Source organism: Manis javanica, chromosome 4 (genome assembly GCF_040802235.1).
Source record: "Manis javanica isolate MJ-LG chromosome 4, MJ_LKY, whole genome shotgun sequence".
Lineage (NCBI taxonomy): Eukaryota > Metazoa > Chordata > Mammalia > Pholidota > Manidae > Manis > Manis javanica.
In genome coordinates, this window is record NC_133159.1 from 157,954,113 (window position 1) to 157,979,832 (window position 25,720).

General features: G+C 51.3%; 2 protein-coding genes across 7 annotated transcripts; one reads left to right on the forward strand and one right to left on the reverse strand.

Annotated features, from left to right (window-relative positions):
• Positions 1-223: 223 nt before the first annotated feature.
• CDK5RAP3 (CDK5 regulatory subunit associated protein 3) lies at positions 224-8,899 on the reverse strand. Of its 5 annotated transcripts, none has more exons than XM_017659566.3 (14): positions 8,730-8,899; positions 8,480-8,525; positions 6,626-6,757; positions 6,253-6,353; positions 5,818-5,866; positions 4,993-5,171; positions 4,653-4,789; positions 4,289-4,430; positions 3,803-3,913; positions 3,343-3,418; positions 2,670-2,758; positions 1,192-1,397; positions 675-846; positions 224-570 (listed from the first exon to the last, which is right to left on the reverse strand). In XM_017659566.3, exons 1-14 carry the CDS (start codon positions 8,736-8,738, stop codon positions 505-507), a joined length of 1,515 nt encoding a protein of 504 aa, XP_017515055.2. In that variant the 5' UTR covers positions 8,739-8,899; the 3' UTR covers positions 224-504. The 5 variants fall into 5 exon arrangements, with proteins under 5 accessions (XP_017515055.2, XP_036855012.2, XP_036855011.2 ...); XM_036999117.2 differs by having other exon boundaries at positions 675-906; positions 8,747-8,891; XM_036999116.2 differs by having other exon boundaries at positions 675-906; positions 8,730-8,841.
• Positions 8,900-18,512: 9,613 nt separating this feature from the next.
• PRR15L (proline rich 15 like) lies at positions 18,513-23,271 on the forward strand. Of its 2 annotated transcripts, XM_017659552.3 has the most exons (3): positions 18,513-18,751; positions 20,924-21,148; positions 22,095-23,271. In XM_017659552.3, exon 3 carries the CDS (start codon positions 22,124-22,126, stop codon positions 22,424-22,426), a length of 303 nt encoding a protein of 100 aa, XP_017515041.1. In that variant the 5' UTR covers positions 18,513-18,751; positions 20,924-21,148; positions 22,095-22,123; the 3' UTR covers positions 22,427-23,271. The 2 variants fall into 2 exon arrangements, with proteins under 2 accessions (XP_017515041.1, XP_017515036.1); XM_017659547.3 differs by lacking the exon at positions 20,924-21,148 and having other exon boundaries at positions 18,516-18,751.
• Positions 23,272-25,720: the final 2,449 nt, after the last annotated feature.

The window sequence follows — 25,720 nt, forward strand, 5'->3', positions numbered from 1 at the left end:
GAGGAAGGGATGCAGATGACTCAGCTTCCCCAGAGCCCCTGCAGAACCACCTGTAGATGCAGTCTGACCCCCGCAACCCCAACACCAGAGGCAGAGAGAGCAAGTCCTTAACCTGGGGCTCCACAGGAACAGCCGATGGCCCCCAGAGCCCACCTGGATCAAGAACCCCAGGCAAACAGGGGCACAGCCTTAACTCCACACCCAGAGAAGCAGAAACTGCTGGTAGTGAGGCAAGAGTCTCTTCCTCTTTTATTAAGTCCAACTAGATAACATGAAGGAGCAGAAGCTGTGGCTTCAGGCTGATGGGCCACAGGGCCAATCAAGACAGCTCCTTGCACAGAGTAGTGAGTGTCAGGGTCACCGTGTGGGTGATGGGTCCTTCATGTGGCTTCCCATCCTCCGGTCGGCCTGGTCTCTTGCCAGAAAGGGCCCTGCAACACCAGACCTGACTGTCCCACTCTGTCCTGAAGGATGGGAAGATGGGCAGGAAGAATGTGGAGGGCGTCACAGACAGGTTCCCATCAGGTTCACGGGGCGCCCATTGTATCTCTTGGAAATGTCAGCCTCAATCTGAAAGAAGGGGACACCAAGTAGGCAGGAAGCAGAGGGGTGCAGGGGCCTCATTCTGCAGAAACTGCAGCCTGCCCCTGTGGCAGCTCGCCGAGCTGGCTCACCAGCTTCTGTAGCTCCTTGGTCATCTCTAGCAGCAGGTCCAGCTTGGGCTCCAAAGCCGCTTGCTCCTGAAGTGCTTCCTGCTGCTTCTGCACCATCAGCTCTTTCTTCAAAGCCAGCAGCTGCGACTGCTTCAGCTTCTGCTGAAGGAACTCAGTCACTCGGTCCACATACCTGGGCAGGGTACTTGGGTAAGCGTTTGGTGTCGCTGTGTGACCCGAGCATCCCCATTCTCTGCTGGGAAAAGTGAGGCTCAGGAAACCAAATCTCTAATTGGCGTCTCAGCCTCCACATCCTTCAATCCCTTTTTGTGAGGGGTACCACATCCAGTTGCCCTGTCCTACCCAGGAGGCAGATTCATCACACCACTCCATCTTGCCCCAAAGAGAACCTTTGTCCCTAGCTGGGACAACACTGTTATGGGAGGCAGGGATGAGGCCTAAGGGGTCAGGGCTGCTCAAGGCGGCAGAGCTCTGCATCATGTCCCAGAACAGCCCAAAGTCAAGGGGAAAGCCAGACCTTGGTGAGGCTAGGATCATAAAAAGGTGTTGCATTCGAATACTGGTGAGCTGGCCAATCAGATCCTGCAGCACTGACACCATGGTAACCATCTTTGCCTTGGTCTGGCCCTGCAGGACGGCTGGAGCCAGCTGGAACTGGCTTATAGACAGGATGTCTGCCTCCTCGCTCATCTCCACTGCTCTCTGAGACAAGAAGATCTCCAGCTGAGGAGAGAAGAAGATTTGGTTCAAATCAAGAACAGAACTCAGAAGCTAAGCCCTGAGACTGCTCAAAATGCTAGAACGAGATGTGAAGGTTAGACTGTGGGTGAGGAGGGGTTACTGCCCCCAAACACTTCTGTTGCTAGAAACTCACCAAATAAAACGTGAGAGCTGACGGCAGCTTTTGCTGGCACTCTTTGGTCTTTCCTAGCCCAGGACACCCTCCTTCCTCCCACCCGCCTACGGATCAGATTACTAAAAACACAGAAATTCAAATAGTTCTTTCTGCCCCAGTGTAAGTATTTTCTGTCCATGAGAGGAATGAGATTCATCGAATAGGAATCTGTGTCTGAGAAACCTGGATTAAGAAAAGCCTAGAAAGAATCTGAGAACCAGTCACATATTCTTATTCTACCACAGCAACTTGACTCCATTGGTCCTCTTGCCTCCTCTTGGAACAAAAAGAGAAGGGAACTGGTGAGGGCTGAGAACTTTCACAAAGCCTTCCCCAAACAGTAGGCCACTGGGAAGGGACAGACCCAGAGTTTAGCAAAGACAGGCCTGAGCTTCCTAGACCCACAGCGAAGGCCCAAGAACTCTGGCTCTGGGCTGCTCCACACCTTAGCCACAGGGATGGTATTCAACCACAAATGAGATCATGTCACTCCAACCAAGCCAGCTCAAAACCTCCAACAGCTTCCCAGTTCAGCCAGAGCAAAAGCTGTGTTCAGACCCTCTTCACCTCTCAAAGCCCTTCTGCTTCCCCGGCTCCCTTGCTCATCAGATGGAAAAGGCACACTCCCACCTGAGGCCTTTGCTCCCTCTGCCTGGAGAGCTCTTCTGCCAGACATCAGCGTGGTTCCCTCTGCACCCCTGAAGGTCTTGACTTACTGGTCACCTTCACCAGGAGGCCTTTCCTGACCACCGATATAAAGCTGCAGCCCTTCCCAACAATCCCATCTCCCTCCCCAGCTTTCTTCTTCTCCATGGCACTTGTGTTGACATCTAACATACTGCATATTTTATATTATCTTGTCTCATCTGCCTTCCCCACTAGAATATAAGCTCCATGAGGTCAGGGACCTTGCTGTCTTATTCCCTGCTCAATTTTTGGCACCAGGGGCTTTGGAGGCTGTGCCATAGGCTTCAGAGGTATATGGTAAATAGTAGGGTGGTGGGGGGCATCCTAATATGGGATGTCCTGGCTCCATAACAGGGAGAGGGCTCAGTGCCCTTCACTCAGAGAGGAATGGCCCCCCAGAGACCAAAACTCACCTCCATGAGCTCATCGATAAACTGATTTCGGGTCTCAGGGTATTCAAGAAGTGTCAGGGCGTCTGGGCCCCTAGCAACACCTTCTGGAGCTGCCATGGACAGAGAGAAATTATAAAGCTGAGGATTGGAGAAAGAGTAGACCCTCAGGTTTGAGAAGCCTTGGTGGTTAATAAAGACAGACTCACTGCACTAAAGCCACTTTCTGTTCCAACACAAGGGGCAAGGATTATCCTTTCCTGTATGTCTCAGCTCTAATCAGGCTCTAATGCCAACCCCAATCTGTGAGGAGGACAGCAAAGCTGCATTCCCAGGAATGGAAGGGCCGCCGTCTGCTCTGGTGGGCGGTGGGAGGTGAAGTACCGTCCTGCACTGCCCTCTAGTGGCTCATGTCATGGCTACACCCCCTCAGCTGGAGGGAGGAAGTCAGGTCAGACTTCAGTGAAGCCCCCTATCAGAATAGCTGAACACATTCTTCATTATCTAAAAAGCTGAAAGTTTCTAGGCTTAATCTTAAAAGCCTCTCTCCATCCCCCTGCACTCACATCATCATCAAGATTTCAAGAAAGCAGTTAAATGTGCAAGAAGTTCAAACTCAGCAGTGTAATTTTTTGTTTCTAGAGACACAGGGAGGGGCCTTTGAGGACGCCAGGGCTGCAGGGGAGGGAGCACTTACCCTGAGTTCCCGCTTCCAGCACAGTGATCTGCAAAGCAGCAGTGTCTTCCCAATCTATTCCATCACCCCCAGCTTCCTGGGTGGAGAGCAAAGCAGTGTTGGAAGGGCTTTTCCCAGCAAAGGGAGCCAGAACAAACCAAAGCCCTCAGTAAGTTCAATGCCTGCACATTTCAGCTGAATGGAGGCCTTGCAGCCCTGATTTAGTTGGCAAAGATGGCGGTATAGCCCCTGCATGCTGCTAACCGAACTCCTGCTTGTAGAGCTATCACTGCCTCTACCCCCACACATCGCCCCAAACACCAGGAAAAAAGAGGCCAAGACTCTGATATGTCACTTTGGAAACTCCGTCTCCCCTGGATTACACTGGTCTGAGAGCTATGAACTTCAAGCGATGCTTTTAAAGACATAGACGACACTTTTCTTATCTTCAAAGCAGAGATCACTGAGAGGGCATCCTAACCTTTGAGTCTGATTCCAGGGAGATGCCCCAGTCAATTCCAGCAGCCTGGGCAGAAATGCCAGAGCCAGTGCTCTCAGAGGCTAGCTCTACTCCAAAGTCACCCCAGTCAATCTAGAAGGGGAGAAAAAGTGTTAGCTTGCAGAAGAGGAATAAAAAGGGGCCTGCCTTCCCATAGGTCTCAGCTGCTTCTGTAGAGAGTGCTGGCATACTGCTTGAAACGCAATCGCCCCCAAGCTCCCCAAAGGAGAGCTCACCTCCAGAGAGCTGGGGGGACTGCAGGGTTTCTAGTTCAAAGCCAAACAGCTCGCTGAGCCTCTTCAGCACTTAACTACACTCTGGTCTCAAGAAGGCCAGAAAAATAAAGGAGTCGAGTCTTTAGGGCCCCTGCACCCATAGTCTCTTTCACAGGAATTCCTTTCTTCCTTCTAGGACTCTGGATTCTGGTTGTGGGGGGAGGAAGCAGCTCCCCCTTGGCAGCTGTCTTACCGCATCTTCCACTTGCTCAGGAGGCTCCTCAAGGCCCGGTCGCTCCACCACGGAGGGCTCTGTCCCTGTCCTCCATTCATATACTGTGGAGTTCCCTCGTTTCTGCACATGTCGCAGCATTGGCAGCACCTGCTCTGTGGGGCTGCAACAGAGCACACAATGACCCTCCAGCTGCCCGCTCACGGGGCCAGCACTAGGCTGTGGGCTGGGCCATAAGGTCAGATGGGCACAGCCCCCACAGCTTCAAGTGGGTAGAATAAAACTCAACTGTCATGTGGGAAAGATGCAAGTGGAGAAGAGAGGACAGCTAGGGAAAACAGGTAAACTGTCTCCCTTACCAGAGAGAAACTGGGGTCCTCTTTACCTTTCACACACAAACCCCACACAGGCCTGGTACAGGTCAATGGCGTCCCCCAGGGACTGAGCCCCTGCCCCGATCTCAGCCAGTTGACTGGGCAGGTCCTTCACCAGGGCCAGCAGTTCTCTTCGGACACTGTTTCCCTAGAGAGGATTGAAGAAGGTGGGCTCAGGTAGAAGTGGTGGGAAGTGGAGCCCAACAGATTAAACAAAACATCCCAAGACTGGAGAGAGGCAAGGAACGGGTCCAGGAAGGGCACAGCCAGGCTGGGAAGGAAGCCTCTCACAAAAGCAGAGGAGCTGGGCCCAGGCAGACAGAGGGCGCCCCAGGGGCCCTCCCGGCGCACCGTGATGCCATACTGCTTGCAGGAGTGGTAGAACTGCTCCCGCATCTCGCCAGCCCCGGCCTGGCCCTCCTCCTCCTTGCGGCTGTATTCTTGCCGCAGCTGCTGGCACTTGGCAATCTGCTTCTTCAGTGAGGGGATCTCGTAGTTGACATTCCGAATCAGGAGGCTAGAGAGTTCCACTGAGAAGGAAATTCACCCGGACACCCATACCATAGGCAAGCACACCCCAGGACATGCACAGTTAAACCCCACCATGGTGGCCAAGAGCAAGGGGTTGACCTCCAGCCTCTCCCCTTCCTAGCTGTGGAACCCAAGATAGTCATTTAGCCTCTCTAACCCAATCCTCATCTGTAAAATGGGGCAATGATATTTATCATGAGGACTGAGAGAACCTATATAAAAGAACAATTCTTTGCATTTAGCAGGTGCTTAGTATATATTGGCTATTGGAATTATTTATACTATTAGAAAACACAACCCAAACTACTAGTCCTTTGGTTACTCTCTCAGGAACCTGATATGCCCCCAGGAAGGCCCAGGCTTCTTCTGCCCAGTGTAAAACAGGGGTGCAGAAGGAGTCAGTCATCAAGAGATCAGTGGTGGAGGACCTACACACACTTCCCCGGTCTGACCCAGCAAATGCCTACTGCCTGCCTGGTCCTCCTCCTCCTTCCACCACTCTTCATGGAATTCCTTTTCCCACCTAGCAAACATTTACACCCCAGCCTCTCCCTGACAGACTGTGCCTCCAAGAAACCTCAGGTCTCAGGACTCTGGGAAGGGGCTTCCCCATGGATGCCAGGACCCCAGGCTGGGCCACTTTACCTAGGTAAGTGTTGTCCTTCTCATACAGGGCTACAATCTCCTGCCAATCCTGAGTAAGAACAAAGCATGAAGTGAGCCAGAACAGTGCTCAGCAGCCACATCCCAGCTCAGTCCCCAAAGAGTGGAAGCCCTCCCATTCTTCATATCAGATCAAACATAGCTCCTTGTCCTCCTTCATCATGCTGGCTGGACCACCCACTTTATCTTTAAGAATGTGATACCAAAGAGCAATCCCCAAAGTAGCAGGACTGAAAATGTAAACTTAGGGGTGGGGTCTACATAAACAAAGGGGTGCATAAACAAAGGGGAAGGAGAGAAAGTTCAGGAAATATTCTATGTAGGTGTCTTCACTGGATCCTCTGTGGGACCTCAGAGGCCCTGACTCTATGGACCAGATGTCTCCAACTGCATGATTCCACCCTTGCCCACACTTGCCTTCATTCGCTGTGAAGAGTACCGGCCAAAAATATTTTTTGTGGAGGCTTCAGTGCCTTTTAGGAGGTCCACGATTCTTAGGCAATGGAAGTAGTGAATGTCTGGAAAGCCAGGAACAGCAAAGACTGAGAATTACAGTATCTTCCCTACCTACCTGGGTCAATGCACATGCCTGACTCAGATGCCCATAATTTTCACAGGCAGAGCTCTCCCCTTCTTCATTGTGTGTTGGAAGAAACCAGCATCTTTATTCCAAGTGAAAATCTCTTTTTCTCTGGGGGTCAGCCCTATGACTAAACAAGGGAGCAGCTGGGATGATCTCTACTGCTCCAGGAAAGAGGAGGCTCCAGTAATGTAGCCCCAAAGCACTCACAGGATCCAGAGAGCAGCTGGGTGATCTCCTTGCTCTCTGGCATGTCCTGGATGGCAGCATTGATCTTCTCTCGGATGGTCAACACCAGACTCTGCCATTTCAGGTTGCAGTGCCTTCTGTCCACCAGCCAGTCTACACGAGAAACACCCAAATCACGGCGTGCCTTTTCACACAGTCAAAATTCTGTCACTAATTCAAGTGAAATACACTATGACATTGGCTAAAAGTATTCATATTGGTTAAGGTGTTGGGGTCATGGGAAGATGGGAAGACAGACCCAAAGGGACATTGGGACCAGACTCCAGCAATGTGACTTCATCGGCACTGTGACTTTTATAGAGCAAATAACTCAATGCAGGTATGAAGAAAACCTTTAAATTGGTCCTGACATCAAAGTGCCACTTTTGACCGCTCTAAATTCTCCATAATATTTTGCTTCGGTGGGTAGTTTTATCTTTCTTTCTGACAGAGGATGCTGTTCAGCTTCCAGTTCCTCAGGGCTGGGATTAACCAGGACAATGGAAAATACAAGAAGGTTATGCCAAGTACCAGATGAATGAACAACTGCAAAGTCCCTAATACCTACAGTGCCCTGAGGACGAGAAAACACTTGTCTGTTCTTACCAGTGAAGTGCACATGAGCACCAATGTGACTGACTTCATGGAGTCCGGGCCCAGATTCATGTTTATTAGATGGTATAGGTAGATAAGGGCCATGCTTATTTCAACAGACATAAGCTAAGAGCTAGGCTTTGTGGTTAGATGGTCCTAGCTTCTAATTATCAACTTTCTTGGGCAAGTCCCTCAACCTCTCTGTGCCTCAGTTTCCCCATGCGTAAAACGGAGATAATAAGATACTGAGTACAAAGGGGAACAAAGGTAGAACAATTGAGTGCTGTGCCTGGCACATGACAAGGACTCAACAGAACTTAGGGGTCTTCATTTTTACAATGTCAAGTGCCTAGAAAGGCACCCAGGATAGAGCAAACCCTCAATGAGTGATTGTTCTTTCACTGGTCCTTTTCATGACCAATGAATGACAAGCTCATACACTGAGAGTGCACATGTGCTGAAAAGCTGGGACAAATCTGACACGAAGCTAAGTTAAGTTCTACTGAGTGGCCACCACCACACAGGACTAACTGGCCCTGTGCTGAGTTCAGAACTTTGCCCTTGTTAATAAATCTGCCAAGAGGTCAAACACTGGGGTCACCACATTAGTTATCAGTTATACTCCCTCTGCTGTGTTCCTCTAAAATTTTCAGAAAGAAAAATTCTGTAGATGTCATAGAGCTAGAAGCAAAGGGGTGAGGTAGTCAGACAAATTGTATCTTAATGACAACACTGGCATCAAATTGATAGATCCAGCAAGCATTTTAAAATCCAGGAGCTCTGCACTTGCCCTGGAGAGCTCAGAATGAAGAGGTCCTTCCCTGTCTCTGAACTGGAGAGGAAGTATGTAGATCAGATACAGAAAACAGGGAGATAGCCTAGTCACTAAAACGTCTTTATCTCCAACTAAGACCTATGTCCCTATTCCTCTTAAATTCAAAGAGATACTTAGTAGCTGATCATTTTTAAAGTAAGCCATTACCTTCGCTGTGCCTGAATATGATCTAACAACTCATGTTATAAATATTAAGGCAGAAAACGCAGGTCAAATACAGACTGTTTATAGTTCCCTCCTGCTCCTCTTAGCAGGGCAGGTCCGGCCACAGTTGGGGGCACAGACCACGGTGAGTGGTCACCGCCTGATTAGGGACCTTGGGGCATCAGGGCTCCCAGCTGTTGGCGACAGGAGTCAAAGGGTCGGCCTCGCCTGACATCGGGCAGTACGGGGGTGCGCCCTCCTACCGAGCAGCTTGCTGGTCTGGATGTCGATGGGCACGTGTTGATGGTCCTGATGGGAAAGGAGGAGAGCGGGGCGTGAACTCGGGGAGGGGTCCTGCTACTCGGCGATTATTTCACGGCCCAACCGCCATCCTGCAGGGCAGGCTCGACAAGCCGGGGTGGGCCGAGCCCGCGAAGGAGGCCGAGGAAAGCGAGTCAGGGACGTTCGGGCTGAACCCTATCCAAGGGTTCCAGGACAGCCCCCCATACTCACTGCTCCCATCCCCAAACCTGCATCTCTCTTCCACTTCCGCTTCCGGCCGGCTACTAGGCCCACCCAGCCTACCACCAATCCAGCGAAGGTGTGGCTGAGGCTCAGTTTAGGCACGAACGGGCCTTCTCCCGCCACGTCGTCGCCTTCCCCAGAACCAATCGGGGCGCGCGCTCCACCCACGGCCACAAGCCCCACCCACCTCGGGTCTCCGAATGGCTGAGCCTGGGAGGGGCGGGAGAACAGGAGACAGCCAATGGGAGACGCGAGGCGGGCTCAGGGGGCTGAGGAGGGGCGGGGGCACCAGAAAGGACTGCAGCGGTGCTGCGATCGCGGCTGGTGGCGCTCGAGAGCTGGTCCTGGCCGTGTCCAGGCCTCTTCCAGGCTGCTTCCTGCCAGGCGGGCGCAGAGTTTTGAGCACAGATTAACGCCTCTGCAGGCAGAGTCCTAGTGCCTACCTGGACTACCTTGAGGCTGTTAGAAACACCTTCTTCCTGCCTTACTTTGCTTTACCATCTATTGTAGTTTGTAGATTTCTTGTAGCATTTGTCACATTTTGCCTTCCCAGTTTACCTAATAGACACGTTTTGAGCACCTGCCACATGTTGGGTGATTAGGACAGGGAAGAGGGGATTCAAAGAAGGTGTCCCAAAGATAATACCTAAATTGAGTCTTAAAGGAAAAGCTGCAGAAAGAGTGGCAATGTGGGGAAGGGTGTTCCCGGTGGGGGAGACTGTACAGACAAAGCTTTGCAAACTGCAAGAGGGGTGCAGGGAACAACAGGCAGGCAGAACTGGCAACACAATTGGTGGGGTCCAGTGGAAAATGAAAATGGAGGGCCCCTTGTTTAAACATATGAAGAATTTCAAGACAGCATTGCATAGGTCTTACACTCATGAAGCCGGCTCTGCAGGAGGGCCAGTCTCTGTGCAGTAAAAGGTTTGAGGCAGGGAGTCGCCAGAAAGAGACTGTAAAGGTGAAAGTCTATCATAGGGAGGAGCCTCATTAAGGAACATGGACTTCACCCCTGCAGACAGAGAGGAACCACTGGAGGTCTTTAAGGGTTTGAGGCAGGGAGGGACCTGTACAGATTGGCTGCCAAGAATATGGATTCCTGGAAGATAAGACTGGAGACAGGGAGACTGTCAGGAGGTTATTATGCAGAGGTTGGGGCCTGACCTGGCACGGAGGCCTGAGGAGGAGGGGAAGGGCTGGATGTGAGAGATGTTTGGAGGAAAATGGACAGGTCTTGGCAATTGGCTGACTGTGTGGGTGGGGGAGGGAGACAGCAAGGATGACACCTAGGTGGTTTGATGGGAGCGCCACCACCTGAGACAGGGATGCCTACAGAGCAGGTGTTGGGAAGGAAGGGATCTCAGATTTGAACTTGTGGGCTTGGTGGTGCTGGGAGACCCCCATGTGAAAAGAGGAGGCACTTCGGTCCATAACTCTGGAGTTCAGAGGAGCCACAGGGCTGGGAACACAGCTCTGGAAAGCCACTCGTCTGTGTGGCTCCTAAAGTAGAAAATGCAGATCTGTACTTACAGACTCTACATATGGTCCCTTCCAGGAACCACAGCTGGCTGATCTGTGGTCCAGGTGGTAACTGAAGCTGAGGTAGACCAGAAGATCAGACAAGAAGTGGGCAGAGTGAGAATGGGCCGAGGACAGACCCCTGGGAATCTCATAGGACTGGGGGTGCCATTTTGCACCCTCCCCTTAAAGGTTATTAGCTCCTCCAGGAGGCTCTGCCTGGTTCTTTCCAGATGACCCTCCAGCTCTGCCCCAGCACAGCACTTGGGGTTCAGCAAATTTTTAATTGAACTGCATGGTGTGAAACAGCAGTGAGAAGACCTGGATTCCTCCCCAATGAGATTCTGGACCATTTCCGTGACCTGTCTGCCAGCCCAGTTTCCTCAACAGGGAGGGAGCACCTATCCTAACTATCTCAGGGTATTTCTGTTTATAGGCTTAAATAAACAGACATACTATATAATATAATTTCATAGTTTATAACACGCCTTAATATATTTTCTCATGCTTTATAAGCTGTGTGTGTGTGTGTGTGTGTGTGTGTGTGTGTATAACATTAATCATCATTATTGTAGAATGGGATGAAAGACTTAACTGAAGATGTCTCATAGAGCAGAACTAAGGGCTGCTTCAGGGCTCCCATGGGAATTTGGCACCCAACTCAGAATCCTGACTCATGCTTTAGGAATTTCTGGGACTCCCCCAAGATTAAACAAATATGTACTGAGCTCCCAACTATGTGTTCTTGGCTCCCTGGGACATCCCAAGAAGCATGGCCCTGCCCTGCCAGCAAGGTGCATCTCTCCTCCTTGAACCAACAGGAGGGGCAGAGCAGGCCAGGGCGAGTCTAGAAGGCCCAACCCTGGTGAGCTGGTGGAGGCAGAGACCACCACCACTTCACCCCACCCACAGTTCCTGGGTGACTCATGGGGAACAGAAGGATATTTGAGAACAGTTCTGCCAAGCTGCTGGTCTCAGGGTGGCTGCCCCAGGGAGCATGGGTGTTGTGGGCTTTGGCAGCATGCTGCATTATTTGTCTTTTTCTAAGGCCATAGAGAACCTCAGGGCCTATGGGCAGATAGGCACGTAAGTGGTTTGGCATCCAGGGCATTGCGTTCCTTGGGGCTCCCAGCACCTGAGAATGCTTTGACTGTGAATCTTTCAATTCTGTGCTGATTTAAGTGAGACACTGCCTGGGAGAAAGGCAACACACGTAGGCAGGTGGTGAGGGACATAGCAGGTCTGTGCCAGGTTTGGACAGGAAAGCACACAGCTCCAGGGTGCCGTGTGTGCAGGCTGCCTTGTATCCTTTGTTGTGGTTAGCTGGCTTATTAAGTGATAACACTTAATAAGTCATAGGCCAGTGTAAATCTAAGTGTTTTACAAGCCTTATCTAATTTGATCCTTCTAACAACCTTATAATGTGGGTCCTGTTATTAGCCAGATTTTGAAGGCAAGGGAGCCAAAGCTTAGATAATTAGGTAACTTGTCCAAGATCATACAGTTGGAAGTTGATGAAACTGGCCTTCCAGAAAGTCAGGCCCGCCTGGCTCCCCAACTTTCCTTCCTGTTCTCCGCCAGATGTGGCTTCTCCTGCAGCCCCACTGGCCTCATCCACTCAGCTCAGCCACCTCAGTCCCAGGTCTCTGTCTCTCTCCTCTTCGGCTTGATTCCCATTTTCTTTCCAGTTGTTGTGCCAGACACTTAGAACACTCAAGCCTGCAGTCCCTGCCCCCTTCCAAAGTTCTTTCTTACCTGGCCCCACTCTGAGCAAGAATGCCCATTACTTATCTTGCTGCGATACCCATTAAAAAGAATGCTTACCTTTGACATTCAAATAATCTATTTCTTTTATCTGCTATATGTTTATTACTTTATGGTCCACATCTGTGGGTTTGCTCACAGCCATGCCGACTGTGGAGTGTGTGTGTTTGTGATGTATCTTCCTGCTGGGCTGAAAGCCCTGGAACTCAGCGGCCTTGTCTGGGCCTTTTGCTGTTCGCAGTGTGATCTCTATGTGGGCCTTTCCAGACCATCTCCCCAGCTAGTCTGCGAGCACCTTGTGGGCGGGTTTTTCAGTCTCTGTAACCAGCTCCTGCCATGACGCTAGACCTGACATTGAGTGTCAGGTGCTTAATGAACCTTTGTAAAGGGTGGGATAAGAGAAGTTGTGACACATCAGGAAGGCATTTGTTGATGGGAGTGGGGGAGGGCTACATGTTTCCCAGCTCTTTTCCTCACCACTCCCTCTACAGCTCAGATCTTGAAGTCAATCCCCATGGACCGCTTGGAACTAGAGGGAGGAAATCAGAGTGAAGACATCAAGGCTGGTTGGCTTCACAAGTTAAGCAAGGCCAGTAAAGGCCTATGAGGGACTGTCAGCTGCATTGTGCTCTAGGATCACCAATTGCACCCTAAACCCTGGCCAGCCATGACCTCTGCACCCCTTTACCTTTGTTAGTCCTCAGGGGGAAAACAACTCAGTGGGTGGCAGGAATAGGTCTGAGGTGCCATCTCTTAAGGATGCCACTGCATTTCATTATTTCATCGCCTCCATCCTGGCAGGTGGAGGGACTCTGTTCTTCTAAGGGAGGGAAAACTAAGTTCACTACCAAACCGCCTGTCTAAGAGCCTCTTTTCCCATGCAGTTCAATATTAGGTACTCTCTATTCATGAAGTACTATTTCCTAGGATGCTGGGGACCTTAACACAAAGACATAGTCCCAGCCCTCAAAGAAAGTGACAGTATGAAGTGTGAAGGGCCCACCACACTCTAAATCCCATGTGGCATGCCCAGAACCTGGCGCTGCACTCATGCATAGAAGGTGCTTTAAAAAATCCTTATGAGCCAAATAAGAGCAATACTCAGAATGCTAAGGGCACAGAGAGGAGGAGTATCCATCTTTCGGGGTAAAGGCATGGGATGGGGACAGGAAAACCCTCAGAGCAGCCTCCTGGGAGAGGTCACCCCTGAACTGGGTCTTGCAGGATGGGAATGAATTGTGGTAGCAGAGAGAGGAGAGCGCAGAGAGGAGGAAATGAGGGTGTTGTCCTAGGAAGATGGAATCATGTGATGAAGCACATACAGAGAGCAGGGCTGTTCCAGAGGAGGGTGTTGTGGGAGCACACAAGATGTTTGCAGAGTGGAAGGAATCAGGTTGAAGAGATTGGCAAGGGGAAATCATGAAGAACACTCAAGTCTGTGACACAGGGTTGAAATTTAATCTCGTACTCAGGGTTCCCAACTGATGCACAGCCGCTCTCTGGAAGGTTATGGAATTGTGCAAAGGGTCCAGGGATCCATAAATGCCTTGTTTGTATGATGTTAGTCAGTGTGCGTTAGAAGGGCAGCTACTGTGTGGGGAGGTGGAGAAGTATTTCTACATTGAGAGAGGAACCTTTCAGAGAACAAGAAACCCAAATGGCCAACATGTGTATGCAAAGATGTTCAATCTTACCAGAAACTAGATGTGTAGTTCGCTAGAGCTGCTATAACACACTACCACAAACTAGGCGCTTAAAGTAACAGAAATGTATTCCCTCACAGTTCTGGAGGCCAGAAGTCTGGAATCATGGGGTCAGCAAGGCTGGTTCCTTCCGAAGGTTTGGAGGAAGAATCTGTGCCATGCGTCTCCCCTGGCCTCTGGTGTTGCCGGCAGGCCTCAGTGTCCCTTGGCTTGGTGCTGTGTCACTCCAGTCACCGCCTCTGTCCTCGCATGTCATCTCTCCTGAATGACCCTGTGTCTCGCCTCCTAGAAGGACACTAGTCCTGGGTTTCAGGGCCCACCCTGATCCAGTATGACCTCATCTTAACTCATTATATCTTCAAAGACCCTATTTCCAAGTAAGGTCACATTCTGGGATGTGAGGGGTGTGAATCTGACGGGACACTGTTCAATCCAGTACGTTCAGGTGGTACAAATATAAGACACAAAGATGACCATTTCCATTGTACCAGCAAAAATTTTAATGTCTATGTCACAGGCTGTGTTCTTCAGAAGCAGGTGAAGTTCTGGGGGCAGAATGTTTATTAGAACCACTTCCTATGACAGGATCCAGACAGAAGTAGGAGTGGGCAGAGGGGGCCAACTGTAATGCAGGCCTCACAGAGCTTCAGTCTATTTGCTGGGGACTCTGGAGTGAGGAGTGCCCCTCAGGGGGTCCTTCATGGGGCTGAAATGGATGGCTGGACTTTATATCCCGGATGCAGGCTGCCCCAGAAGGGCAGACCCTGCTGGAGATCACGCTGGAGGCCAACTGCTAAGGAAGCAGCCAGGCCTTCCTGCAACGGGGCTGGGTGGGGCCTTCATTGTCTGCCACAGTCTGTCGGCAGAGGTGGTCAGAGTGAAGAGTGTGGCAGGCCGAGAAACACTCCCACCCTCGAAAGATGCCCACGTTCAATCCCCAGAGCCTGTGACTGCGACCTTCCTTAGAAAGTCTTTGCAGATGTGATTAGCTTAAGAATTTTGAGATGAGGGAGATTATCCTGGCTTATGGGGTGAGCCCGAAATACTATCACAAGTGGTCTTGAAAGAAGAGGCAGGGGCAGATGAGACACGGGAAGAGGAGACTGAAGAGATGCCACCACGAGCGTAGGGATGCCTGCGGCCACCAGGAACTAAGAGAAGGAAGGAACAGACAGTCCCAGGAGCCTCCAGTGGGATTATGGCCCTGCTGACACATTGGTCTGGGCCAGTGAAACTGATTCTGGACTTTAGGCCTCCAGAACTGGGAGAGAATGCCTATCTGTTGTTTAAAGCCATCAAGTTTGTGGTAATTTGTTACATCAGCCTCAGGAAACTGAAACAGAAAGTAACAGGACAGTTGCTAGTGGGGCGCAAGCTAGTGTACCCACTTAAAGGAATGAGAGGTCTCACATGCAGAACCTTGGGGAGAGCCTGGCACAGTCCCCACCAATACTGGCTACTTCCCCACTGAGGGCTCCCCACAGGGGAGACAGGCCATGAAAACATGCCATGGCAACCACCTCTGGCTCAGATCCTCCTCCCGGCTGCACCTGGTATAGCCCCTAGACCCCAGGCTTTGGCTTTGCCCACCTTTCACTTCAGCCAGGCTGGGCATCCCCAAGATCTCCAGTCTCCTGGCCTTCCAGGGAAAAGGGGATGCTAAGGGGCATAGCAGCTCCTCTCTTCTTGCTGCTTTGAGAAAAAAGATACCCTTGGAACCTAGATCAACTCCCTGGGCAGAGGTCAGTAAGATAGGAACAATCTGTCAGGCCAGATTGGCTCCATCATCCAGGGAGGCCCTGTGCTGTGTGCCACAACAGGGCACTGAAGTCCTTGGGGATCCCCTAGGTGTACTTTACTTGCTTCACCTAACAACAGCATGTTTCTGAAAACATGCATGTTGCATGTTTGTATATGGCAGATATACATATATACTGACCTAGTTTTAGGAAAGTGGATTTAAAATCGAATAATGTTCCAAAGCAATAAAGCAGCCTGTGTGGGGTTGAACTGTTAAAGGGCTATTTATATTTATAACCTGATTTCAAACTCCCCTCCCAACTCTGCTCCTCCCAGAAATAAATCTCCTAAAGGTCAGTGGTTAGGCCTGACCTCCCAGGCTGGTCCCTGTCAAGAGGGTGGGCTGGGGCCTCCATGGCCTGCTCCTGGTCCTAGTAGCATTCTACAAGGGCAGGCCACAGGGGGGCATCCTGGGTGAATTCTGCCCACCATAGTTCTCACTGGCGCTCCTTCTCTAGTGTAGGTCTGAGAGAACAGGATTCTGCAGTCCTGGGTCCCAGACATCAGAAAGGCCTGAGTTTCAGAGCTTGGGGAAATGAGTACCTCCAGGAGGAGCCCCTTCCTGTACAGATGGATATGGTGCCCTAGCTCCTGGTTACTGTCCCATAGGCTAGTGTCCACTCCTTTAGTCTTGTCCCAATACCTGAGCTAGGTTGAGTTTTTAGCCTCTTCTGGGGTCTTCAGGACTAGACATCTGCTCTTGAAGAGACAGGGCTTTCAGAAAAAGTGACAGATCTAGAAAGTTGGGGGTACCTTCCTGGCACAACTGTGTATACTTCTCACTAGAGGCAGGGGGCCTTGCAAAATAATATCTTCCAGTTCACATAACCCCCCAGGAAGATAATATAATAGCAAGTCTGCAAACCACAAGAAATGAAATAAATGTTTTTTTCTCACATTTACCTGCCCCCAATTTAGGGCCAAAGGTAACTGGCTACACTAAGAATTTCTTAGAATAAAGACAATACTTGTGTTTGTCATTTGAATCTTAAAGCTTGAATTAAGTATCCATTATACATCATGTCTGTATCAGTGATAGATAATTCTGGGCTCAAGGATCTTAAATTCTGTAAGGGAGGCAAACATATGAATAGATCATTCCAATACTACATATGTGTGCATATATATATATGCATATATATATGCATGTATATATATTTGTGTGTGTGTATACATACATACATAAAATCAATCATGGTATATATCATCTTAGGTAGAAACATATGAATAAGCTCCATAAGAACATAACAATTCCTGGTTGGGTAGGAGGTATAATTAACTTGGGTCTTGAGGGATCAATAGGAGTTTGTTTTGGTTTACACAGTGGATGGGAAGGCCATTCCTGGCAAAAACATAGCGTGCACTCCTGTTCTCACCCTCCTAAACAGCCTCTGTGCCCAGGAAGGTAGGCAGAAAAGGGGCCTAGTGTGTGTATTCAGACAGGGTTGGGAGAGGAAGCTGCAGAGGCCCCATCCTAGGAGGACCAGGCCAGGCAGGTTCCACTGTAGGCTGGGGGAATTTTTGAAGGACTGTTTATTTGAGGCCTAGGGGTAGGAGGGCTGTTCTAGGATGGAAAGGAATAGGAATTCAAAAGACTATGAGGAGTTGAGCCAAGCAGAAGCAAGTTGGATATGATGGGGCAGGTTTGGGAGTTGGTTAGGATTTAAAATGTAACTTGGAGGGGGCCTGGGAAAGGGGTAATCTTATGCTTTTTCTCTTCCTGGTGCTTTATTCGGAGCTTGGCACGCACACATTCAGTCCTGGGAGAAGGTGGCTGGGCAGCTGGATTGAGCATCTAGGCTGGGCAGCCCTGGGGCAGGAAGCTGCAGGGCCCCTGAAATTGCAGCGGAGGTTCCCACTCTCCAGAGATGCTCACCCCAGGGGAGAGAGAATGCAAACACAAACAGGCCACATAAGGGTGGTTGCAAAACAGCCTCCTCTCCCAAGTGGAGTGGTCTGTAAAGGCAGCCCCAGCTGAGGGCCGCACACCACGGCTAATGGAGGTTTGCAGGAGGCGGGGTGGCTGCAGGCCAGCAAGGGTATCAGTGAGGACACCACCCCTCTGCCCCACTCCCTGACCGTGTGCCCACAGCTGCCTTCCTGACTTTCCCTCTCTCCCTGCCTCACCAGGGCCCCATCCCACCTCCTTCTCTTGAGCTTGCCCTTAGTTTTACCCACTTTCTAATACCTAGCAAAGCTCTCCAATGGACAGCTAAGGTTTGGGGGAAAGTTGAATGAAGTGGGTACTCTGGAGGTGGGAAGCCCATTGCAGTTCTCACCAAGAGTATGCAGAACAATAAATGCCCCTCTGTGCACACACATGGAATCGTGCAAATGATTTCAGGGCCCCTGAAGCCCACCTCCAAGGAGTGGACACAAGGGGATGAGGATGTTTGAGTTGTGGTGGTCTGGAGGGCTTGGCCTAAGGAGGGACCATCTCCCCTCACCCCAGGGAGATCTTGAAGAGGGCCCTTCAGGCGAGGAGGGAACCACAGACCCCCACCCAGTGCCTGCCTGAGGAGCATTGAGCTTTCGGGTGGAGCAGACAGCCTGGGAACCGGTCTGCCAACCAGTTTAACCAGGGACTGGTTTCGACTCCAGAGTTCAAAGGAGCTGGGGTGCATCCCATCCCTCCAGCCCAATGGGAGCAGTGGTCCTTAACCCTTTCCCGGTTGTGCCCAGGGCAACGTCTAGGCGGCTCTGTGCTGAAGAGGAGTCTGAGCCTCTTTGAAGCATGAAATGGATGGGGGTGACCTTAACTATAGCTGGGGGTGCAAGCAGGCACCCGAGAGTGGGGAAACTGTCAAAGTGGCTCCCGTGTTCCCCCCACCCCAGGTTTCCCTTGGGGTTGCCTCCTCCTGGCCAGGAGGTCCCTGGAGGACCCTGGCTTCTGGAAGGATGCATGAGCGCTGGGATTGGATTTCTGGGGTGATGAATATTCAACAGCCAGAGCCGGCCTCTGCTTCTGTTGACTTAGCCGGGAGGGGCTGGGTTTCAGGTTCACCTTGACTCCTGGAGCTGCAGCGGAGCAAGTACCTGCTCCTGCACCTGTTTCTCTTGCACCTGCCGTGCAGCTGCTTCTACCCAGCTCTCCTGACCTGAGCCTTGCCTGGAGTGGCACTCTGGAAGCACCCCTATCTCCCCCAGTCTCCCTCTGGGGCAGCTCCTACACTCAGCGCCTCTAAGGAAGGTCTCGCCTTCAGCCCAGAGGAGAAAGGCTGACAGGTACAAGCAGAGGGCTGGTGGGTGGGGAAATCAAGGCACAGATTCTACTCAGGGCACCCAGTTCTGCTTCCGTGGCTGACAAGCCTAGCTGGCAAGGGACCCCAGGCCTGCGGGCTCCCATCTCTCCTAGGTGGGCAGGCAGAACTCGGACTCATCCCACTGGCTTCTTGGAGTCAGTCCAGGCCTCCAGCAGAGCTCCTTCTGGGAAAGTTTCAGTCTGGAGCAGTTTTCTATTAATTCTTGCTAAACTGGAGCCTACCACCTCCCACCCCCACCAGGAGGATGTTCCTGGCTGTCTGGTAGGAACATCTCCCTGTTCCTATCCAAGGTACCCCAGTCTTATCCAGACGGAAAGGCACCATCAGGGGCCTTGCAGAGGGATGAGGGTAGGGATTTTGTCTTACAACATAGAAGCTGACTTTCTCTCTTAAACCCCCTCTACCTCTCCACCTCTGCCACAGTCAATTGTTATCATGTCCCAGCTCAGAAGGGGCCTAGCCCAGTCTGGGCAAGGCCCTTAGAGCTGCTCACAGAACTCAGCTGGAGTGTGGGCCCTGTCCTGGGTGCCCATATGCTATGGTTCTGGCTGCCATAGGCAGGGGGTGACAGGCTGTCCCATGAGGCCCTTTGTGGGCTCCAAAGCTGTGCAAACAGCAAAGGTGTAGATGGCAACCTCAGGGGCTGATTTCTATCATCCAGTGGCTTGCAGGGCCCCAGGGCCAGGGCCCAGCCCTCAGCTGGCCAGCACAGGGCTGTCCCTGTATAAGCAGACTACGCTGCTCACCACATGTCACCAAACTCTGGGGCTGTTCAAAGCCCAAAGCCTTTTGTATTAGGCATGGGCATGTGGCTGTAGGCATCTTGATCTTTGCAACTTTGGGTAGGTGAGAAATTTGGATATCACATCATTTTTTTTTTAAAGCAAAACAGCTTTTACACTATCTTGGGAGTAGCTCACTATTTAAAAGAATCTTATAGCTTGGTTATTTTGTAAAACAAAGAATAATCTGTCTACAAATTCAGATTTCCATATGTCAGGAGTGCCTAAAGAAGCAAACAGCTGCTCACTGATTCTCATGTGTCCTCCTGCATAGAAGGGCAAGCAAGGCTTGGCAAAAACATCTCAGACCAGAGTTCAAGGACGCCAATGCTTTGGTACTGTAGTGGAGGCCCCAGGGCAGGGTCCAAGGGCTATTCCTGTCTCCCTTTATGGTTTTCTGATTAAATTCCTAGTGGCTTGTTGCTCTCTTTATTCCAAGGAGAGTTAAGTCCCATGGATGCCAACTTGAAATACCCGTTAAAGCAGGCATATTTTAACTGGCACAAGTAGAAACCACTTCCTCTCAAGGAGCTAGGCAGTCTGGCAGTTACCATCAGTTCAGGAGTTGAACCCTCACTCCCCAAATTCCTTGGTGACCCCAGATGGGTAGTAGGTGGGGCCATGGGCCTTGCCCCAGACCAGGCGGCAGCTGGGGCACCCACACGCCAAGAGAGCGCCCTGTCCCTCCTTCCCTGCCCTCCCCACAACTCCTTCCAGAAACCCATTCGGGAACACGGAGTTCTGTGCAAGGTTGTACTAAGCCCAGGTGGGGCAAGCTGCCAAAGCAAACCTCTCAGGCAATCCCCTCAGTGCACTCACCTCTCCGGGGTGCTCTGAAAGTATTTATCTGGCCACTGTTAGCCACTCCTTCATTTTCTAAGTGGGAGCTGCCCGAAATCTCCCCTGGGCTTCTCTGGCTACTTGAGATCAGCTAGAGGAACAAAGCCCAAAATGTGGCATCTGCTTTCTGGACAGAGAGGCAGTAAGGCAAGGGGGTGGGTATATGGGGGGACAGGAGCCAACAGCAGCAGGAAGCTGATGGATGCAGATACTCAACTCATCCAAGCCTAGGCCAGCAGCCTGCTTTCATTTTTCCTGCATTTGATATGTTTCCCCTCTAAAAAAAATCCATCCTCATTATGGAAAATCTGGAAATCAGAAAAACAGAGGGGAGAAAGCATCCCCTATTCCTTTCATACAAAGAAAACCACCACTAAGTATTCATCCTATTTCTTTCTGGTCTTTTTAGAAAATGTAGTTAGGACCATTAGTTTTAAAAAGGGGTATCTGCCTGTGTGTCCAGCTGACTTTCTACTTTTCTGGTGTATATGGCTGCTGCCCTTCTTCCCCAGGACCTTTCACGGCCATACCCTGGACTCTGAGAACCAGACCACCAACCCCTCGAGGCCCAGGGATGCCTGAGTCCTCATCATTCTGCCTGCTCCTTCGCTGCTCTAAATTCCTCTAGTCTGCTGTATCCTTCCATCTCACACGACGCACCTATCCACGATGGCCGGCAACTTCTTCTCCAGTACTTCTACTAGCTCAGACAGCATCTTTGTGGAAATTAGTGAGAGGTGAGGCCACACCTGTGTCAGGGCCTACCGTGTCAGGGCACAGTGGGGAAGCCTGGCTTGCAGCCCCCACATCCCATCCATTGGGTATCCTTATGGAGGGTCCAGCATATGATAACCATGGCTCACACGTACCAAGCCTCCTTCCAAATTTCCAGCTTCCTTAAAACTCCTGTCCTGGTGGAAGTTGGGTGGGGAAAGGAGCCATCCATCAGTAATTATTACCATTATCCTAAGTTTTACTTTGTGAAATGTGTCTATCTACCTCTGTGAGCAGGGATTAACATCAGAGCAAAATGTTGGGGGTGAAGGGACAGGTGAAGACACTGAGGTGCACAGAAATGAATTGCCAGAAGTCACGAGGCTGGAACAGTCCCCAGGACCTCACTTCCAGCCTGAGTTTCCTCCCCGTTAGAAAAAGCCCTGCAACTCTTTCATTCCTGTTGGGCACAGCTGGGAAGTCCAAATTACTCCGAACGTCACAAATCCTATTTAGTTTCGTAATGAATTCCAAGCAAGATGCACAGGGTGTTTCTGTCTAATACCAGTCGGTCATCTGCCCATTCCTGGCCTAGTGTCACACCAGAAGTATCTTGGGAAGGTGTCAAAGGCCCGGATGCTGGGTAAGCCAGGCAAACTGTTCACCTTCCTGTAGCCCTGGGGTGCCTGGGATCTCCAAGCTCCCTACAACCCTGTGTGAGGGTGGTGTGTGGTCGTCCCACTGCCCCTCTGCCTGGCTCAGGTGGCTGCCCCTTCCCTAGACCCTTCTCTCTCATACTCTCTAGAAGTAATGCATCTCTTGCCTGAATCCTGGGTTCAATCAGCCCCACTTTTAATTCTTTCAGGCTAAGACTAATAAGATAACTCATGACTAGGAGTCCAGAGAGGGTTGCTCCACGTCCCCCCTTTTCCTCACTGACCCCTTCTCTCTCCCATCCTGCCCCTACAGAAAGCCCTAGCCTCGGCCCAGGGAGCATCATGACCGAGGTTGGCTGGTGGAAGCTGACCTTCCTCCGGAAAAAGAAGTCCACTCCCAAGGTGCTGTATGAGATCCCTGACACCTATGCCCAAACAGAGGATGATGCGGAGCCCCCGACACCCGAGGGTGGGAGCCCCAACAACGACTTCAATGCCCGGCTGGAGAAGATTGTGGACAAGAGCACAAAGGGGAAGCATGTCAAAGTCTCCAATTCCGGCCGCTTCAAGGAGAAGAAAAAAGTCCGTGCCACGCTGGCAGAGAACCCCAAACTGTTTGATGACAGGGAGGGCAAAGGACAGTGAAGGGAGCCCAGGAGGATGCTAGTACCTCCCTGCTCCCTGCCATCAGCTAGTCTGAGACAGGAGCTTGCCACACTGGCCTCTTGGCCACAGCTGAAGCCGTGGGGGCAGTTGATGCCTGCTGGCAGGAATTGTCTGGTTTTAGGTTTATATTTATGTGCTCCAGCTTTCTGGAAGGACTGGGAGACCCTAAGATTCTCTCAGCCTCCCCCACCACCTACAAAGGCACTCCAGTTCAAGGATGAAAAGTCCCAGCCAGAAAGGACAGCCCTCCTTGAAGCAGTGGTAGCAGCGGCCGGGAAATGAGCATGGAAAGGAGTGGAGTGGAGCCGGACAGACTTGACCTCCTTCTAGGGTACGGGGTCAAGGGTAAGTCTAAATTGCGGCTCCCTTTACTTTTTCTGTGACTGTTCCCTGGAACAATTCTGAAAGGGAATTTTCCAGAAGCCATGTGATGGGAGGTGATTTTCTGGAGCCTGAGGCAGAGATGCTGAACTTGAGCTCACCTCCTAACACAACTGGGAAACTTCCTGGAACTTCGCCCCCAAGTACGCAGGGGGAGGAGAACCCCGGCGCCCTCTAGGGTGCTGCAAAGGGCCAGGTTAGGGATCCCATGGATTGCTGCACACATCTTCAAAGGGAGACTACATCAGACAGACTACACTGGTCGCAACTAGGAGCTGGGGAAGCTCTAGTAGGGGCTAAAAGCAGCCAGTTCTCTTCTCTCCTTCCCCTACTAGTACTTAAGATGAATCAGCCCCTGAGATGAGTCCTGGAGCCTTGATTTTGTTTTAAAAAATTGTATGTTTCTTTTTGTAATAAACAATACTGCAAAAGCAGAGAATCTATTGATGCTCTTGTCATGCATTTATAGAGATGACTTTTAAAAAAAATTTTATTGAGATCATTACGAAGGTTTCACATGAAAAACAACGTGGTTACTACATTTACCCATATTATCAAGTCCCCCCCCACCCCATTGCAGTCACTGGCCATCAGTGTAGTAAGATGCCACAGAGTCAGTACTTGTAGAGGTGACTGTTTTTCAAATGCCTTCACTCCCTTCATGTAAGCAAATCAAATGTTCCTTTCAAGCATCAAAAGGGTCCCCAGGTGTGAAAATGTAGCACTTGGGTCACCAGAAAGGCCATCAGGGGCCCCGAGAGAGTGGAAGAGACCTTTGGTGACTGATCCCGAAGATGCAGTGGTTTGGTTTGGGATCAAGATTCAAGTTCTGGTTCCACGCCTTTGTAGCTGAGTTATTTAGGGAACATTAAAAAGCAAAAACAAGAAAACGAACCTTCCTCTGATCCTCAGTTTCCTTTCTTTAGAAAGCGCTGTGATAGTCCCTATTTCCCAGGTCAAGGTCAGTACTAAGTGCCCCATGGTAGGGCTACTACAGTTCTATCATAGTGCTCAGTTAATATTGGCTTCCTGCCCCTTCATTTATTAAGGAACTCTACCATAGCCCACAGCTTCTGCTTAAGGAAGAGGGGAGAATGTGCTTCACACACTGTTAGACTCAGATCTTTCTCGAGCCCCAGGAACTGGAACTGGAAAAAACTGGCCAAATTTCTGGAGCTCATCGTGCGAACAGGGAGAGACCAAGGTGGCAACTGAATGATAGGTCCTACAGCTCTGAGGCCAGCTCCCTGCAGGCTGTGGGCCACCCCACCCCACCCGGAGCGTTGCTCAGGAAGTTTATTACCAAAACAAACAGACCCACACAAGGGGGCCTTTATCAGGTGGCCTCACCCAGGCCACTGAACGCTCTGGGATGAGTGCGGGAGACCAGGAGCCGAGGGAGGGAGAGTGAGCTCGGGAGCGCTGCCTTCCCCAAGGCCTTTCCCGTACCGCTCCCACCCACACAGCCTCCTAGGGTCCACCAGCTAGTCCACACAGGCTCCCAGGGAGGAGCTGAAGTGGCCTACACTCCAGCCCTGCCCAGGGTTAATAGGTGACATTCGCCGGGCTTGGCCTTGTGGCAGGAACTCCATGCGGTTCTTCATTTACTCATCACCCGAGACTGGTGCTGTCATTACCCCCATTTTCCAGGCCAGTTAGCTGAGGCTTAGAGAAGTGAAGACAGAGAAGACACTTGTCCTAGGTTAGGCACGCACAGTGGTGGAGCTTGCCTGAGGCCAGAGCTGGCCTGTGCTGTGCCCACAGCAGCACACAGCCCTTCCTCTCTTGATTTTCACCTGTTCAGGGGGTGGAAACAGACTCAGAATAAGGAAAGGAGTACAGTCCACTTCTGCAGAAGGAGAGGTTGTAGGGAGAAAGGCAATACCTTGGCTTCGGGATCCTAGGAAGTGAGCACCATTCCTAGGGGGCTGTAGAGATTCCGGAAGCAATGGGGGAAAGCCAACTAGCTTCGAGGCTGAGTGTCCCCTGAGAACAGGACTATAGGAACCTGCCACGTCAGCTCATCCTAAGGTTCCTTGAGGAGAGGGCACGAGTCAGGCTGGGCTCTGGGCCACAGACCCATGTTCTACCCAATACTGGCCATCACATTGCCATCATTATCCCTTAGGTGAGAGAGTCTATGGCCCCTTTGTCCTGTGTCTCAACCCTGCCCTACAGAAATCTTCCAGGGACACTCCTATATATCCCTAAGCTGGGGGCGGGGGTCAAGGGATGGGGACGCACATTGGGTACCTACTCAAAGCTAAAGGGACATCTGGCTCCCCAACGGAGTCAGCGCGAGGCACTGAAAGTATTCATGAGGCCAGAGGAGGAGGAACCGAGAGCGCAAATATGCACAGGAGCCGAGAGAGGCTACGGGTTATCGACCACAGTTTCACTGGGACTCGACCCAAGGCGGGGATGGGGAAGGTAGGCAGGGCCGGCTAGAACCGGCCTGCACTGTCCAGAAGGGGCCAACTCTGGGCGGCAGGCTCCCCCTGCTGGACACCCAACCTCAAGGGAGAGGAGAAGCAAGATGAGGAGTCACTTAAATTCCCCAACTCCGCCCCCCGGGAGTGGGGCAGGTTGAACATTAATATGCCCAGTTGACAAGCTTTTATTATAGACTTGGCATAGTGATTGTCAGACAGCGAACAAGTAATGGGACAGCTGAGACCAGGCTCAAAGCTGGGGGGACACACAGCCCTCTCTAACACAGGACAAGGTAGTGAAGGGCATCCAGCACCCTCTTCTGCAGGTGGCCACAGGGTTAGCATTGTGCCTTCTGCACTCAGGCTTACAGGGGCACCAACACTGTGAGGGCCGCCCCTGCAGGAGCTGCCGGTCAGTAACAGGCAGTGAAGCACACTCCCGTACTGTGGAATGGAGCGG

Bases quoted from the DNA above. Each gene is read 5' to 3' on its own strand.
- CDK5RAP3 (XM_017659578.3), bottom strand. From the start codon at position 8,752: ATGCAGGTTTGGGGATGGGAGCA. The intron at 8,526-8,729 runs GTGAGTATGGGG...CTTTCCCATCAG, and splicing joins CAGGTTTGGGGATGGGAGCA to GACCATCAACACGTGCCCAT. The intron at 2,759-3,342 runs GTAAGTGCTCCC...TGTCCATGGCAG, and splicing joins GCTGGAAGCGGGAACTCAGG to CTCCAGAAGGTGTTGCTAGG.
- PRR15L (XM_017659552.3), top strand. From the start codon at position 22,124: ATGACCGAGGTTGGCTGGTGGAAGCTGACCTTCCTCCGGAAAAAGAAG.